A 17,202-nucleotide genomic window follows, 5' to 3' on the forward strand; every position below is an offset into this window, starting at 1 on the left:
TGCGTACGCAAGATGCCTAGTTCGAATATTCTAGCACTTAGTGTTTGCAAACAAAGCCTCCGTACAAATGAGTGAGAGCTCTTATCAATCACATGGTATGAAATCTCTTTATAACCACGTTGAAGGCGAGCCGAAATTCATTATATTAATTACTGCCTTTCACTGTAATGCATGCGTAATGAAGTGCACAATTTTGAATTTGCATAGAAGACGGCTAGTGGCCAGTAGAATCGCTACATGGCCACGTGCACTGAACAGAAAACAGCAAAATAAATTTCACCGTCCTCAACACACAACTTCTTAGCGTCTGACGCGATTGTATTTACGATAGTTGCCTTCTGTTTCAATGTGATGGTCTTTCGTTCCCGCTTTCAGTTGGCTTCTCTCTGGCATCGCGAAATGGCGGCGCGGTTGAATAGGTTGCACGCTACGACGCCAACGACGTTTGTCGCGTTCGAAAAGCACGTGTCACACAAGGAGGCGTGGTCTCGGAGATTGCACCGATAAAATCTCCGAAGCCACGCCCAGCTGCACTAGCCTGCGCGGTGCTGCAGTTGGAGAAATTGCGATGGCTATATGAACCTCTGCTTATGCGCAGCTACGCGCAGGTGAGAAGGAGCATTGTTCGACGGCGCATTCAACGCAAATACCTAAAAATTTTGGCACCGTATATGTGACAAACCCCGCGGAATACGATTGACTCGTCAAAGGTCGGGCATTTCTTGTTTCGGAGACAAATCAAGTTCTGCAAATCTATTGGCAGGATAATTTTACTTAGTTGAAAGGATGTTTTAAAACGTGTATATATACGGAGATTTCCACGGGGATTTCACTTTGTTACATCCAATAATCGTTATGTCCCATTTCGTTATATCGAAGTTTCACTGTATGAAGTATTTGTTAACATTTTGTCTTACCTTCTAATTACAGGTGACAAATCTGAGGTCAAGCAAAAGTAGGAACAAGCCACATTGTCTGCATGTGCATCATCCTGTGGAACTGTCTAAGCCAGCTTCCTGAATTATGCAGTGATCAATGTGTGATAACACAGTCACAAAACAAATCTCCAGAAGGTGCATTATAAAAAAATTTGCTTATGTAGTGGTGCTCTTCATTTGATTTATTAAACATTCTCCGAAACCTTTGGCCACTTCAACACTTGATTTGTTGATGAATCATTCTTTATATTAAGCGTGGCTTTAACATGTATTGTCACTTTTGTGGCCTTGCCTATATTTCAATGGCGCTATGGTGTGTTGTAAGAAATGGGCCATAGGCATTGGTTCTGTCGGTCCAGCCAAACTTTTCAATATTGCGAGGATTAGGAACATTCCGATTGATTTGTTCATTTAGCGTGTCAGGAGCCACTCGATTCCTTTATCATTAATGCTATAGTAGAGGGTGTATTGTGTTCCTAAATTCATGTGTGCCAAACATCCATGTAAGAAAAACTGTGATAGTGTTGCTGGAGTCCTTGATATTATTCCGTCCGCAAATCTCGAACAATGTTGACAAGGTAAGGAAAATTATCTTGGATCTTACCAGACCATCGCGTATGTGCAGTGTATGCGCTTCTAGCCAGATCACTGAATCTCATCATTTCGTTGCACAGTTGATCTGGAAGGAAACCGACATTGGATTGCAATGCTATGAATTAAGTTCAGCGTCAAGAGACTACTTAAAATGTCACCTTTGTCCTAGTGCTTCCCCTAACAATAGTGTTCCCACAGTAAATTGACAAGTTTGATAGGTGTTTCGGTCATTTTTGCAACCACTCCCTAGCCCAATGTACAAGTGGTACTTTTCAACACAATTTTAAAATGCTGATGCTTGCAATGAATGTTAAGCATTCCTGACTAGAAGTGCAGCCACTTTTTGAAAAATTTGAATGGCTTGTATGTCTGTTATCTTCGGGCCTGAAATGACCTGCAACTCAAGAAATTGCTTTACTAAATTATAGGGCTACGTTACACAAATATTGAATAGAACGTATCGTACCTTGCTCGTCAAGTAAGTTCGTTTAGACTGTTGGGAAAACGTTTTGGGGCGGCTACACAACGTCTCGCAAAATTTCTTACAGCGGCTATAAGACGTTTTTCAAAACATCTCATAGCCGTTTCTAAAACAACTACAAAACGTCTTGCAAAACGTCTTATAGCTATTTTTAAAACGGCTACAAGACGTCTTGCAAAGCGTTTTATATCCCTTATTTGGCGGCGCATTAGAAGGTCGTCACGACGGCTCCAAGATGTTTTAAAACAACCGACAAAGTTTTAGTAAGACGTCTTCAAGAAGTCTTAAATATCTTGCCAAGACGTCTTGAAGATTTCTTGTAAACGTTTATAGTGATTTTCAAGACGTCTTGGCGATCATCCCAAGACGTCTTGAAGATTTCTTGTAAACGTTTATATTGATTTTCAAGACGTCTTGGTGATCATCCCAAGACGTCTTGTAGACGGCGAATAGATCAATGTGTGTTCAGTGGGTAAGGTGGCATCCGATAATTCCGTTGTGGTAACTTCTACAAAATCTTACATAGGACGCTTCAATATCGTATTAGCAGTACATTGCGAAGAAAAGCGTGCTTTGAGTCCCTTCGCGATAATACCTAGGGAATCTACTGCGTTCTTAGGGGACAGTATACAGCATAATGTTACCATACGGACTGCTGGAAAGATTTCTTGCTCCGTAAATGGAGGCGGAGACACGACCCTTTCTTTTTCTTCAACGAGTCTATCGCTTTTTTCCAGTAGCATCATTTGTATTCATTCACCTCAGCGCACAAACAACAAAGCATGACGTCAGTCATTGGATGTAATGAGGGCACAAGATGCTAGACACGGTATTGTTCACTGCGACATCGGCGGAGTGGGCGAAACGTGGAATCGTCGACTCGCAATCTGAGAGTCTCGAATTCGAATTCGTTGTTTATAAAATTCTGGCAATATATTTTGGAATTCTAGTGACTGACACCGGCAAAGCCCATAGTTGGGAGTGAGCCCAAAAAGCTATCCCTATGAGACCCTCGACGGCGTAGCGTATTCGTAGTTATGGGGCGTAAAACCCTATCAATTCGGTTATCATCGAACATGTGAATAAACGCAGCGCGAATCTCAACGAAAATCACCATTGCAAATAACGAGGCTATACTGCGGCCATGCGTGCGTGAACTGCTGTTCCATATAAGTTCGTCAACTACGCCGTCGGCACCATTGCGATACGAACTTTTCAACTTGAGATTCTTCTGTTGTCTATCAGCTGTTGTAATCTGGAAGCCGGCTGGCTGCGAACGCGCGCATACTATGAAACCCACATGACGAATGTTAATTTGACGTACATCTGTTAGTAGAATAAGGCAACGCTAAACACGTTTTGCGGCAGCATTTGGTAGGCAGTTACATTTGTATATCTAAACAAATTCGCAAGAGGAACGCACCAGGCTGCAGGTCAAACTGAAAAGAAATAGCGTTTCATTTATTTGTATAGGGCCCATGGACACGCACGTTCCGTGACCCTAGATTGGCGTTGAATATCGCCGCTGCAACCTGTGATAAACTCCCGTGAGTACGGTTGGGGGCTGAAATAGAGTCGAGCTGATCCGACCCGACCCCGACGAGCTATCATCCACGCGCACAGAGCTACATGCAAAAGTTTAAACAAAGGAAACATCACGGTTCGTTTATTTGTTAAGTACGGCTAACGCCGTTGTTCTGCAAAGTTTGACGCTCGGGATTCACAAAACGTCCGGTGGTGAACTCCCGCACACGCGGCTGCAGGTCGAGAGTGAGTCGAACCGATTCGACCCGACGAGGCAAAGTCGACTCAGCAGGGTGGGCTTCCATGCCCTGACGCACCGGGCGTTGCCCCGGGCGTTCATGTCCGCGAAGTACGGGTACCGGATGTGGCGAATGTCGCACGTGACGGCGACCGGGGCTCGACAGCGGCTGCGTTTAAGCGCCGAGGCACCTTCTAGCCCTCGGCGCGATTCCAGGCACATCCTGGAGCACTCGCTGCGGGACCTGAACGCCCGGCCACCACGGGAAGACGGGCAGTCACCAAACGGCAAGTTCCACCGGACGCAGCGAGCACCGTCGAAGAACCACCACTCTTCGACCACGTCTTGCCTGCAGTCAGTGGCCGAGAGTGTACTTAGCGTAGGCATGACGGCAAGCTGCATGAGCGTCTGACAAGTTTAAACAGCATGCCGTGGACGAGCCACGAACTGGATCATACCGTTCGTCCACCGTTGCCCTTGAGGCAGCGAGAACTCGTCTGTGCAAATAAAGCAACTTCTTTTTCCTTAGCCGAACCGCTTTCGTCACGCTACTTCACTCAGCCAGTCTCATGGTGACGCCGCTGTCTACTGCTTGATAAACCGTGTGGCTGAAGCAGTTGTTGTTGGCAGAAGCATCGCTATCCGCGAGCGTTTCTTCCGTGACCGCGCAACCACGCTAAATAGCTACGCTGACCTTATTCACCCGGTACCGTTTCGGCCATCACCTTCATGGTTGACGAGCTACGCAGGTTATATACCGCGCGAGCAAGAGAGCGAGTTCGAGCGGCTGGCACAACGCAATGTGACCGCTCGGGCGCATCTGGAAGAGTGTGTGAGCAAGAAGTTGGCGTGCTGAATGTTACCATATCATAGAGGAATGCGTGCTGTCCGCTCTCCCCTTGCGAACTCCCCTTTCGGTGAGTGTCTTGCTGTACTTATTAGGAAAGCTTGCACGGATGTACGTCAGTGTCTTGAGCTTGCACGGATGTATGTAGTTGCATAGGCATCGAGCAATGCGTCTGTATAGAGCACATGAGCTCTACCTTGTATCAGCCGGAAATCAAAGCGCAGCAGGTCAGCGTCGAGTCGCCAATATTGGTTGGGTGACGCAAGACTTCGACGGCTGTTTGGCTTTCGTGGTTACTATAAATCTAGGTTACTGCTTGGAAGCCAGCCCAATTACTCAAGGCGGAATCTATGAACAGAAGTCGTCAAGAGTGCGAAGCTGGGCCGCTGGAGTAATTGGTTGTTGAAATCTCGTGGCGTATAGCCCAGGTGCTATGGCGTCGCGCTGCTAAACTCGAGCCTTGCGGGTTCAATTCCGACCGCGGCGGCCGCACTCCCAAGGGGGACGAAATGCAAGAACGCTCATGTACATGTGAATTAGCTGCACGTTAATCCTTTCTGTGCCAAGCTAGCGAGCCTCCCTCGACACGGCATTTCCTCCAAAATATGCCAATGACGAGTTTCAATCATCCAGGGATTTCCTTTCCGTCTACTGAGCGCTAAGGATAAGTTGCTGTGGTTTTATAAATTTAGTCTGAGTGTTGCCCTGTTAAATGACACCGGCTTCCGAGAAAACTGTATTTTCTTTCCCTTTCTTTTTGAGGCTTAAACGAAGTCGAACGTCATCTGCTCTAGATTTTAAACATGGCGGCGCAGGGTGAGGCGCATGCAGTGACGATTGCCGCCTTTGTGATTACCGGAACTGTGGCACTTTTCTTTTTTTTTTAACTTTCTTGATCTTAAGCAAACAATTAGACTTGGAAACCTCCAGTGAGTCGTGGTCGGAGTTTCAACTTAGTACTAAAAATTGCAAAGGAGATTTGGAGAATCTAGCGACCTAAATCGCTTGGACACGGCTCAGAAAAAAAAAAGAGAAAGGAAAGAAAGAACGATTTGCTCCAGGCGCATCTGCGTTTTGCTTTCCTCGGCGCGCCAGCAATAACCTGTCGCATAATTATGTTTCAAGAAATATCGCTCTTCATATAGAGTTCTTCCGTGGTTTTGCTTTTCTGAAATTCACAAACATTACCAAATAATCGACAGTAAGGTACAAGCAAATATAACAAATTTACTGCTGATATTGCAATAATGAAAACTCTGTACAATGAATCAGACAAAGAAGTCGGTAAATTTGGTGGTTTTCTGAAGAAAAAAGAAAAAGTTGGCAAGGAAATGGTTAAAGCACCCCCAACATGGTCAAAATTATATACAGGAGCCCCCCCTTCCCTGAACGGAGGACCTCATTATCATATCGTGCTTTTGGGATGTAAAACGAAATAATTTTTCTAACATAGCGAACAGTGCAGATGCCATGGACAAAAGATATACACAGTTGCCGCTTTTACCAGGAATTGTAGAATTTCAGAAATTATTAGCCTATACGAGTAGTGGTATGGATCGTTCAAAAATAATTTTTCAGACTAAGGCCCCATAGTCCGATGACTGCAAGGGAGACCAGTGATGAAAAGCTCAAAGATTAAAAATACGTGGGTAAGTGACAAGAAAATAAAAGTAACGCTTATGTAGCAGTAGCTGCAACAAAATACAACAAAATCATAGCTATAAGAAAAACAGCGATGAATACATAAAACAAAAAAACACACATAATACAAGTGAATAAGGGCTGGACATGATAAAAAAAAATTAAGATGACAATAGGAAATAAATTCAGAGCTATTTTAAATGTATAACGGTTGAGAACGACTTTAGGCTGGGCGGAAATGAGTTCCAGAATGAGATGGCTGTAAATGACCAGGTTTTATTCCGTAATTAGTGCGAACTCATGGTAATATTAAGCTTGCTTCCGACGCGAATTGCGCAGTTAATGTTTTCCGATAAGTCGTTGTAAATAAGTTCGTAAAGGTAGTTGACAATTTATTAGTTTAAAAGGCAAGCAGGTATACAATTAAATTGAAACAACTTCCTAAGAGATAAAATGTTGTATAGCCTAAGTAATGCAACAGCATTAGAAAGCCGAGGGCTTGAGATAATGATACGGATAGCCTGGTTTTGGATTTGTTGCGCCGATGAAATGTGCGAATGATGTGTTCTCCCAGGTAGCTATACCGCAGCTCAAACGACTGTGGATGAAGGAAAAATAGAGAGATAATGCATTAGTCGAAAGAAATATGACCTAGCTTTAATTATTGCACGAATACCCCTAGGAGCTTTGTTTTGACATCGATCATAAGCAAACAAAAATTAAGAGTTACGTCAAAACGCAATCCATGAACGAAACCGAATCACTAACAGAGATAATATTAGGGCCTAGCGCCAGAAATACCAGAGTAAATATCGGCTTTTGAAAGGATCTGATAATGACTAATTTATATTTAAAAGGGTTTATAGTTAATTATTTTTGCACCAGTTAACTCCTTTCAGTACAGTTTAGATGTCAGAGACGTAACTGGTTTGTCTGCACAAGTTGTCGCACGTGTCATCAGCATATAACACGCAGAATTTAAAACGTTAGGGAAAGGGGCGTATGTGTCCAAGCAACCTGGACAGCTGATCGGACAGATGTCCGTGGTTCGAATCCCGATCGCGGGTGGCCGCATGTCAATAAATGTGTAATGCAAGTGAGAAAAATTAAACTTTATTGGGCGCTTTTGCACCGGCGTGCCAAAGTACGGGCGACATAGTAAACTGCTCGATGAATTTTTCGCTCAACGCGTCGACCTGCCCTCCCACCTTTGTAAAGGTAAGAGCCCTGTATACGGGACATGCGTTGGGTAAAGCAGTAAAGTTCATGCTCTTTGCCCTCTCTCTCTCTCTCTCTGTCTTAAGGCCTGTAGACCAAGATCATTCACTTTCGCAACCGCGTTTATAGTACAGGCGCAATTAATCTCTACCCCCGTCGCTATCCGTCGACGTGGCCCGCGCAGGGGCTGCTGGTTCCGGACGGCGGAGCAGCCGACGACATAACACAAAGCCATGACAGGCGAACACTGGCAGCAGGCATGCGATAAGAACAGGCCGGGCGTTATCGTGGTCGCTCATTCTGTCAGCTCCCGCTGCCAGCGAGATAAAAATGGCTGCCACTTACAAGCGCTGCAGGGTCTAATCTGAATCAGCGTGCCAATCTGCGCCCACTTCGCACGTGTCCCGTGTCGATATCGCTCAGCTCCCGCTTCTCTTCTCGATAACACCTCGTGTAGCGGCCAAGCCGTCTCCCATCGTTCCGCGCGCGTAAGTCAGGGCCTGTGCAGTTTGGAAGTAATTGCCGCGCATCATTGTACGCAGCTACTTGCATTTTCGGTGCATTGTGAATCGGTCGATTACCTACGCACGTCGGTTGCTTTTCTTATATCGATACCCTGTTCGCCCTGCATAAAATACGTTCGTTTTATTTCTCGCTCACACTCCGGGAGTACATGTACGTTACAGATGCTTTCTATATATGCATGGCATGAGCTACAGCACAAGGACAGCTACATTGAGGTAACTGCAAAGTTGACTGCACTATAGCATCATGTTGCATACGTGCGGGTAATGCGGCTCGCTATAATATGACACAGGAGTGCAATCTTGCAGTTAGCGACAGCCAATCAGATGCGCCATCGTGGTAGTATTCCTGTGCTGTGTGTCCCAACGCGCACAGAATTTTATAGCTCTGCACTCGTTGAACGATGTTCCATAATTAGGGATGGTACATGAATCTTTCTACAATTTGGTTTGGATGAATATCACATTACGGTGTCTTTCAATCATCTTTGTGGTTCGGTTGTGTTTCGTGCTAACCTTTCACTGCACAACTTCCTGTGACTAGCCAACTGCGACACCTTCAAATTTGAGCGCAATATAGGGCTGCCATCTGGCCAGCTTTCCCCTCACGGTGCCGGCTGCCTCTTTGGCCTCCTACATCGGCACAACAGTCGCCGTTACTCCGGTCATCCCTAAGTGGCCATATAAATTGCATCGCAAGCGTTCTGTTCGGTGCTCATACTTTGCAAACTGAATTGCCATAAGTGAGTTCATTTCTAATTCCTATAACTGTTAAACACCTCGAAACTTGTTTTACTGGGCGATCTATCCTTTCACTCGTTTCTTCTAAGCTTTGTCCTACTAGTCCAAGCGCAACCTCTGCTTGTCTTTGATTGGCCTTCTAGGCGGCCGCCCACGGTTGGCGCTTATTGCGTAAGCTGGCACGACCAGTCAGGGCCACACGAGCAAAATGTATACGCAAGTTTTTCGTCTTCCTGCCGTGCTATAAACTTATTGGCTACGGAGACAATGCTCAGTGGGCCGTTCGTTTGAACCACGCAAAGCTAATACTCGACTCATCGTCGCTTTAATTTGGATTTTGCATACAGTACTTATTGCAGGAAGAAATAATGGGGGCGGGGGAGGGGTGGGGTTGACCGCACCCTTCACCCCTCTTTAGAGCTGTCGTTGCTTTGACTGTGTTCCGCCGGCCACTAAGTCCGCGCAGTTACTCCGTGGGTGTTAGTATCTCACCGCGAGCAGTCGGTGAAGAGCACGCTCTCGAAGCAGCGTTCGCGTGGCGGGTCCCGGGCGCAGCTGTCCAGACAAGTGCCCAGGTTGGCGAACCTGTTGGCGCCGCGGTTGCAGACGCGCACGCGGTCTCGCTCGCTCCAGGCGCACGAGCGAGACCGGCCGCTGTAGTAGGCCTCGCGTCTCCCGTGCTCGCAGTACGTGTAGAAGCGGCGGCCGCACCTACGGTCCGCGGGCCTCTGCATGCGTGGAATGCGATGATTAAGTTCGCGATAGCTGCGGTTTTAAAGCGAAGCATTTTCTTTTTTGCCCTTTCCGCCTATTTTGCGGATAGTATAGCGGTAATTGTCTGTTTCCTTAAAACAGAAAAAGGCACGAAGAAAACGAAAGTAACGACATTACTGTTGAATGGTGGCCACGCGGTGACTGTTTAGCTAGATAGGCTGACACCTGATGGCAGTGGGGGTGGGGTTGAAAGGAGAGACAAAGATAGGGGATAGAGTAAGTGGAAGCTAAATATCTGTACCATATATGAGGAAAATATGTAATAAATAAAATAAATAAATAAATAAACATGAATAGCCACAGTTTGCGTGTTATCACTTCGGTGAAGTGTTTGGAAACCCAGCCCCGCACCCTGGTACTGTTTAGTTCATGTAGGGCTGCCGTGATGCGAGGCACGACGTGATCGACGAAGCGGCGGCTATTACATCTAAAATAAATCAGAAATGAGGAAGTTTAAGCCAATATAAACGTTTTCCCATTGCGTAGCGCGGGTATACAGTGTACTAAAATGTTTCGGGTTGCGAAAAGAGCTGCAGGCCGCGTGTGAGGCATTTGATGAACACCACCAGGTTGCGCTGGCGGCTCCTCTAAGCGAGCGTCGCCAAGCGACTGAAAGCAGCAAGATATGAGCCAGCAGTCAGTGGCGACTTCTTGTAGAGTGCCGCGACAATATATCAGTTTCGCTTCAGCGTGTGCTTCTTGTTTTCCGCATAGAAAGTTTCCTAGTGACGTGTTTATCAGCACAGTGCGTTATATTTTGCTAATCCTGTAGCTGAAGTGAAGGCTGCAAAAAAGTCTCAGTTTCGCTCGAAAGGCAAAGCAACGATTGCGATATCAAATTAGTAGACAGCTACACAAAGTAAAGATAGTAGATACCGGCCGTATAAACTAGTAAACATCCGCTTACTAACTAAATTAACAAGCATGGTGCCACGCCCGCACAGCCAAACAAACACACTCGATGATCGAGGACACTCACTGTCAAAGCGCTGGCGTGAGGAAGAGAGGCAGCAGCAGCGAGCGAATTGACCTTCGTGCTGTTTCTCGCTTCAACGCGAACTAAGTGGCGAGAACACAGCTCACACGAAGTTATGAGCCCCTGGCGCATCTAGACTCTGTACTCAACGCAGGTCGCATTCAAGATAGAGCTCGCGCAGCCGCGTTCAGCCGCGTCATCCCATAGTCTCTTATTTAACTCATATTGCAGGCTATGGCCATACGCAGCCGCCGCCGGTGTAGAACTCCCCTCTCCTGCTACCCCGGTGCCTTGCGCGCGGTGGAAGACCGCGCGCTTATTCCCCTTGCGCGCAACAGATCAAGCCAGCATCCTCGGCTCACTCTCGCAAGCTTTCACCCGCACCTACAGCACGGCCCGCGGCCACGGTGTTATCTCACTCGGACTTTACACGGAACATCACGGTGACGCCGACGGCGACGACGGCGGCGGAAATGCGCTTATAATTGCTATCGCAATAATAGACGACGTATTTCCAGCGCATACCGTTTCATTTTCGATGCCCAGGCGGTGGGCAGGTGGCGTGCTCGTCTCGGTCTTCTCTGGGTTCGACGTCTTCACTTTTGTGACGACGTCTCGAAGCCTGGCCGCCCCTTTAGTTCCAATCCTGGCCACAGCTTCTTTCGCCTCAATCGATGCGGCAATCCTGTTGCCAACCGCCAGGGTAATCTGCCCCACCTCGCGCGGAAGGGGCGAAGCTTCTTTCCGATACACCGCCGTCGGCCGTTCAGCGGTCAGCGCCAGGGTGATCACAGCGGCAACCAGCGCGGCCACGAGCACCCCGATGCCGAAGCTCTGCAACCACGGCTGCTCCGGGCTGTCGCGTTCGTCTCTGTCCCCGTCTCGCAGCTCGTGCGCCTTCGACATAGCGTCGCAAAGCTCAACGCGTGCCTTGCCCGCGGGTGGCGGCCCTTGGGAATAGCTCGGCATCGCTGGGCCTTCCGGGACCAACCTCGCGTGCGGGGGCTGAGGCCCTTGGCATAGACGCGACGCCGACGTAGCCGTAGGCGCGATGTTGGGCTCGCGTTCGACGTTGTCGCGGCCGAACGGGAAGTCGTACCCGGCGTCGCGAGGTCGCAGCGGTGGCGGCAGTTCCTCTTTTCCCCGCCAGGCGGTCGGCTCGGAAGCGTACTCGCCCGTGCACTCGGTGACGTCCCCGGTGCTGGACTCGAGGAAGGAGACTCGACGAATCTTTCGCCTCTCGTAGTCCACGAGGCGTGGCGGTCTTCGGATCTTGGACGTCGCTATCATGGCTCAGAGTCGATAGGTCGGGGACTGCGAATTTTATAAGGCGGCTGCGCTTGGTTGCAAAGTGTCGCCGTCTTCTTCCTGCTCGACTGGATTCCTGGAACGCTCTCGCGAGCGCGTGCGTCGCGCAACGTTTTCGTCGTTTGAACATTATCTCTGCTTAAACGTAAATTTAGAGGATTTCCATAGCTGGTTGCGGTAAATCCGCAGTGCATCATAAGAAAAGTAAAATGCCAGCTGCCACGGATGTCTGGCGATGAATGAGAGGTAGGCATATGAGAAGTTTACAGTACTGCACTTTTTATTCAGGGTTCTCGCCATGGTTGGCGGCTCTGGTTAGCCTTCCCACCTCTCACGCCACCATATTGCCAACAGCCTGCATAACACGCTCAACACCCGGTTACGTCCACAGCCAGAGCGATGTGCTGACACGCGGTACGGCATGCTTTTGCGTGGCCTCTTTATGTGCGCAAATAATAAATCACACGCTACTGGATGCGAGATGCAGGACCAGTAGAGGCGTAAGCTATATTTTGGTCTTGAGGGAAAATTTTCTTTCTTTTTTTTTTGAATAAGGGAAGTGGTTCTTCACTGCCGCTTTACGTCAAGGGTAGGGTATGTAGTGTAGCCGCGCGCATACTGCGCAAGGCCGAAGACATCGGACACAAAAGCGCTGTGGTGATCAAGTGGTTTTCGGCCCACATGGGCAGTGACGTGTCGGAACGCGGGAACGTGAACCACAACGAGACGGCCAACTCGGCCGCGCGAGGACTAACCAACCGCGCAGCTGCAAGCACGGCCGACTCGGAGCGTTGGTCGCGGTGCAGTGCCAAGGACAAGATGACCACCTTCAACGAAATGGTGAAGTGGTACAGACTGAACAGACAGACTGTGCCTCCACCTCAGCCGGGGCTTACCCGGAAGGAGGCAGTGTTATACAGACGGTTACAGACGGGGTCCCTGCTCAACCCGGTGCTAGCTAAGCACGTGTGTCCGAGCGTGTACGCGAGTGATGTGTGTAGACTGTGCGCGAAGGAGAGAGCCACCGCGGCACACATCCTTTGGAACTGTAGCATAAATCCGCGAGAAGCCAGCGAGAAGACGACGATCCCGCCGCAGCTAGAGGCTGCAACGAGGAGCTATGACCAAGAGACACGACTCAAGGCCGTCCAGCAGGTCTCGGCACCTCTAGAGAGGTAGCGACCACGCGAAACCGAGGGGAAGGGGGGCAGCGCCCCCAGGAAGGGGGCGGTGGCCCTCTCGGACCCGCGGAAGTAGCGAGGAACCAAGATCTCGAGGAGCACAACGCACGAGACTGACGTATAGTGGTCGCGTCGCGGTAAAAGCTTGTCCTCCCTGAGTGGAGGGAGCCTAACCGACTCTGCAGGCGTTTTCAATAAAGTTGTTCTCCCTCTCTCATAAGGGAAGTGTAGTGTCCCGGCCAGTAGTATTGTTCCTACATCGAAATTTCAGGAAAGCACTACAGTAACACGGCTTGGACACCGGTTCGCAATTATGAATGAGCCATTCGCGGTCCAACGTTTGCTGTACCAATAAGCTACTCCGAACGGCTACGCAATTTTCAGTCATTGCTTATTGTGAGCTTTTTCACTGGCTCTACTCTAGCCATCAAGGAAATATCTTCAGTAAAGAAAATAATATGTTAGGAGTAAAAAAATCCGTAATACATATGTACGTATATATTGTCGGAGACAGCGGGGCCTCTCAGTCCTATAGCCCGCAGGCCTGAGTCCTGGCCGGCAGCGTCCAGCCATGGCTCGTATGTTGTTGTTGTTGTTGTTGCCTCAAAACATGGTTCACACCCACATGGGAAATCAGCCACACTAGGTTGATTGAAAAATGCGTCGGATAAAATACCGAAAGGGAGTGAAGGCATACATTTAAAACGAAGCATTAGGCAACTAAATGCTAACAGAAATTTCTTGAAGGTGTATACATAAATTTTGGATAAAATGAAATAAAAAAGTAAAGTGACCGGTAGTGACCGGTAAAGTGAGTCGGTACTCTAGCAGCGGATCTTTCCTGACGCTTCGATGAACTTGTGTGCAGCAGTAATGACTGACCCATGGCTTGTGCCTAATTGACAGGCGCCAAAGGACAAGATGTTTGTTGTAGTAAGCGCTAAACCCCGTTTACTAGTTGGAAATAAGAGGAACATTCTGTGGAGGGAGCAGACGCAGCGGCAAGAAATAAATAAATGGTCCATAGTTTCTGGTTCATTGCAAAAAGAGAAACCAGATCTATCAAGATAAAAACTTAGGCGCGGAATTCTACAACGGAAGCTTGTTAAGGTCACCTCGCATTGTCGTGAAAGGCTTTTGCTCGTGTTCCATCAGAAATTTAGAAGGATGGATCGATGGAAAACTTTATTGAGGTCCCATCGGAACGAGCACTAGCACGTAGCGGGCAGCTACCACGTCGGGTCAGAAAGGCCTATAGCCTCTCCGCCACGTCGCGGGCCCGTTGGACGGCCTATAGTTGGGCTTCAAAATCGGGACTGCGTAGGGCTGCCTCCCACTAGGATGACGTAACGTCTTCGGCGCCCCCTCGCAAATAATTTGCGGTAAGCAGGGATGAATTGTTACAATTTAAAAATAGGAGACGTTTAAATCTAGCTCCTGTTATAAAAGCGAAATCAGGAAGAATATTTGATACTGGGCCCTTTATTGACGAGGATGCGAGCGAGTTGGCTGATTCGCTTGAAAAGATTCCGCTATGACCTGGGAGCCAGACAAAGCGGAATTTAGATAAATTTTTCGGGTAAGCGTCGAAAATATACCCAGAAGGTGTGACCGAATATTAGAATTTAAGTGTGTACAAACCGAAAGAGCATCGGTAACAACTATTACTTTACAATTCCGTGGACCCAATTTTCTCATGGCTAGAACAATTGCCATAAATTCCGCAAGTAATATTGGGATATAATCAGTGAGACGGAGAGCGACCAGTTAAGCTGATTTGAAAAGATGCCAACTCCGGCCATCTCTAAATTTTTGTATGCCACCGCTCCCCCCTTCCTCGTCCTCTTTTCTTAAGCACTATAGTCTAGATTTTGTGCACAACGGTGCCAGTTCCCACAATATACGTATATATATATATCTTTATGAACAAGAAGAAAGGAAACCGAGGGGCCATAAGAAGCCAACAAACAGAGGCACCAAGGACAACATAGGTGAAATTACTTGTAATTACTAAGTGAATTAGAGAAATGGTAAATTAATGGAAATGAAAAGGGATGAAAAGACAACTGGCCACAGGTGGCATGCGAACCCGCGTCTTCGCAGTGCGCGTGCGATGCTTTTACCAAATGAGCTACCGCGGCGGCGTCGTTTTCCCATCCATACTCTGTGGTATTTATGTTTTACTACTAGAACTAACCCTGGAAGTGTTAGCCAGCGCCACCACTCACAAACCTTGGCGACGGATGGGGAACATCCCTTCTGACGCAGGCGTCACTAGTAAGTGATCTATTAGGCCGGTATAACCGGTCAATAAGCCTACACATGCTACATGAAGGCATCAATGTTGCCGGAATAGAGACCATCGTAATGCAATGAACAAGGAGAAAGGGAACCGAGGGGCCCGATTTTTACTAATCATTTCTTAAAAAGCCAACAAACAAAGACACCAATGAAAACATAGGGGAAATTGCGTGTACTAGTTGAATTAAAGAAATGATAATGGGAATGAAAGTGGATGAAACAATTACTGGCTCTCCCGTAATCGAGAGTAGATGCAAGCACGAAGTGACAACCGGCAAAGCAGATTGGTGGGATATGGTACTAGCCACGATATTCAATTGGGTGTAGTGCATGTTCGTAACGGCACATCCCGCAACATCACACCGCACCACACTGCATGTGCCACGCCATACTGTGCACTGGTCCATATGTACGCTTCCCAGCTAGAAGGAGAAAACCGGCTGAAGGCGGTACGACAAGCAGCTAAGGGCCCCATGGAGACAGAGCGCACTGCCTAGCTAGAAGAAGAAGAGCGCCTGAAGGAGGCGCCACGGAGCGTGGCGCCATTTCTTGAGCGGTCGCAAAACCCACGCCACGGAACTCACGGACCGCTGGCGTTCAACATAGACAACCATGGCTCAGCGCCAAAAGATGGCATTGAAGTGTACGGTAGGCAATCTAAAAAAATTGGTGCAGCTAAAGAAAAAACACATGGTATATATATTTTCGATGGTTATAGTTTCGAGCGTGGTTCCCCAAACGCAGAAGCGCGATAATTGGAAGACGCTTAAGCTTTGCCTTTAAGAGTGGAAAGCGATAGCAATCAAGGCTCCCCTAACCATAGAGTTTCCTACAAAAATTACTAGAGGGAACTCTGGCGCTGCAGTCGTTGTCCTACCATGGGAATGATGGGAAGTACATGGATTTGTCTGATCTTCGTGCTTGTGGATTCAAACGTTCTTGTGGCTTTGTATATTACGCTATATAAGTCTTATTTTCGTATATTTCAGCGCAATCTATATTCTTCGAGGTTCAGAAGACGCCGGGAACGCGTACAATGGCTATTAATTGCAACGATTGAGCTTGTCCAGGTGGCCAAATCGAAACGCGCCAAGCGTCTCAAGGCACTGGCATGCCCGCGATAAATTCATAAGGGCGTTTCATTCGCTTGTCGATACATGCGTTCGTGGCTTAATGGTTTCAATATCAGGATTCTGTGATGGAGTCCCTGTGTTCGAATCCTCCCGTCGGGCAATTTTAATTATGTTCATTTAATTATTTATTGTGCAATATACTGTTGAAAATGACGAGTTTACAAAGTCACAAAGCCGGTTCCCTACTAGAAAATCCTATTTGTTTTCAAACGGGTTTCATCAAATAGGGTTATGGAACGGGACCCCGTTTGATCCTGTTCAGTCCTGACCTGTTTAAATCCTGTTTATTCCTGTTTAAACCTGACCCGTTTAAATCCTGTTTAAACCTGACCCGTTTAAATCCTGTTTAATCCTGACCCGTTTAAATCCTGTTCAATCCTGACCCGTTTAATCCTGTCCTATCTAACCCAGACCTGTTTGCCCCTGTTCAGACCTATATTTTACTACATTCATACCAGGTCCTTTCAGAATGGATTGATGTTGCTTAATATAATTTACTCTTTAAACCTATTTTGTACACTTGTGTATTTGCGATCAGCATTGAAGAGAAGTAGATCTGCATTATGTTTGCAACAAGAATGCCACTTTCACATGTAGGTTTGCATGGTACATTGCTTGATACGAAGATGAACACAATTTTCGGCATAAATTGATTAGCACTACCAACACTGATGTGATACATCATGAACAAGTTTTGTATGACCCACGAGTACGTTCTCTATGTATGACCTACAAGAAAATGCACCCTGAAGAAGACTGTACCTCATTTTCCTATTTACTACA

General features: G+C 47.5%; 1 protein-coding gene across 1 annotated transcript; it reads right to left on the reverse strand.

Moving 5' to 3' along the window:
* Nucleotides 1–3,651: 3,651 nt before the first annotated feature.
* LOC142584304 (uncharacterized) lies at nt 3,652–11,898 on the reverse strand. Its single transcript, XM_075694450.1, has 3 exons — nt 11,022–11,898; nt 9,239–9,474; nt 3,652–4,124 (listed from the first exon to the last, which is right to left on the reverse strand). Exons 1-3 carry the CDS (start codon nt 11,784–11,786, stop codon nt 3,734–3,736), a joined length of 1,392 nt encoding a protein of 463 aa, XP_075550565.1. The 5' UTR covers nt 11,787–11,898; the 3' UTR covers nt 3,652–3,733.
* Between the last annotated feature and the right edge of the window lie 5,304 nt (nt 11,899–17,202).

The sequence above is a fragment of the Dermacentor variabilis genome, chromosome 6, assembly GCF_050947875.1.
Source record: "Dermacentor variabilis isolate Ectoservices chromosome 6, ASM5094787v1, whole genome shotgun sequence".
Lineage (NCBI taxonomy): Eukaryota > Metazoa > Arthropoda > Arachnida > Ixodida > Ixodidae > Dermacentor > Dermacentor variabilis.

Bases quoted from the DNA above. Each gene is read 5' to 3' on its own strand.
- LOC142584304 (XM_075694450.1), bottom strand. From the start codon at position 11,786: ATGATAGCGACGTCCAAGATCCGAAGACCGCCACGCCTCGTGGACTAC. The intron at 9,475-11,021 runs GTATGCGCTGGA...CCACGCATGCAG, and splicing joins TGGGCATCGAAAATGAAACG to AGGCCCGCGGACCGTAGGTG. The intron at 4,125-9,238 runs GTGAGATACTAA...CACTGACTGCAG, and splicing joins CTCTTCACCGACTGCTCGCG to GCAAGACGTGGTCGAAGAGT.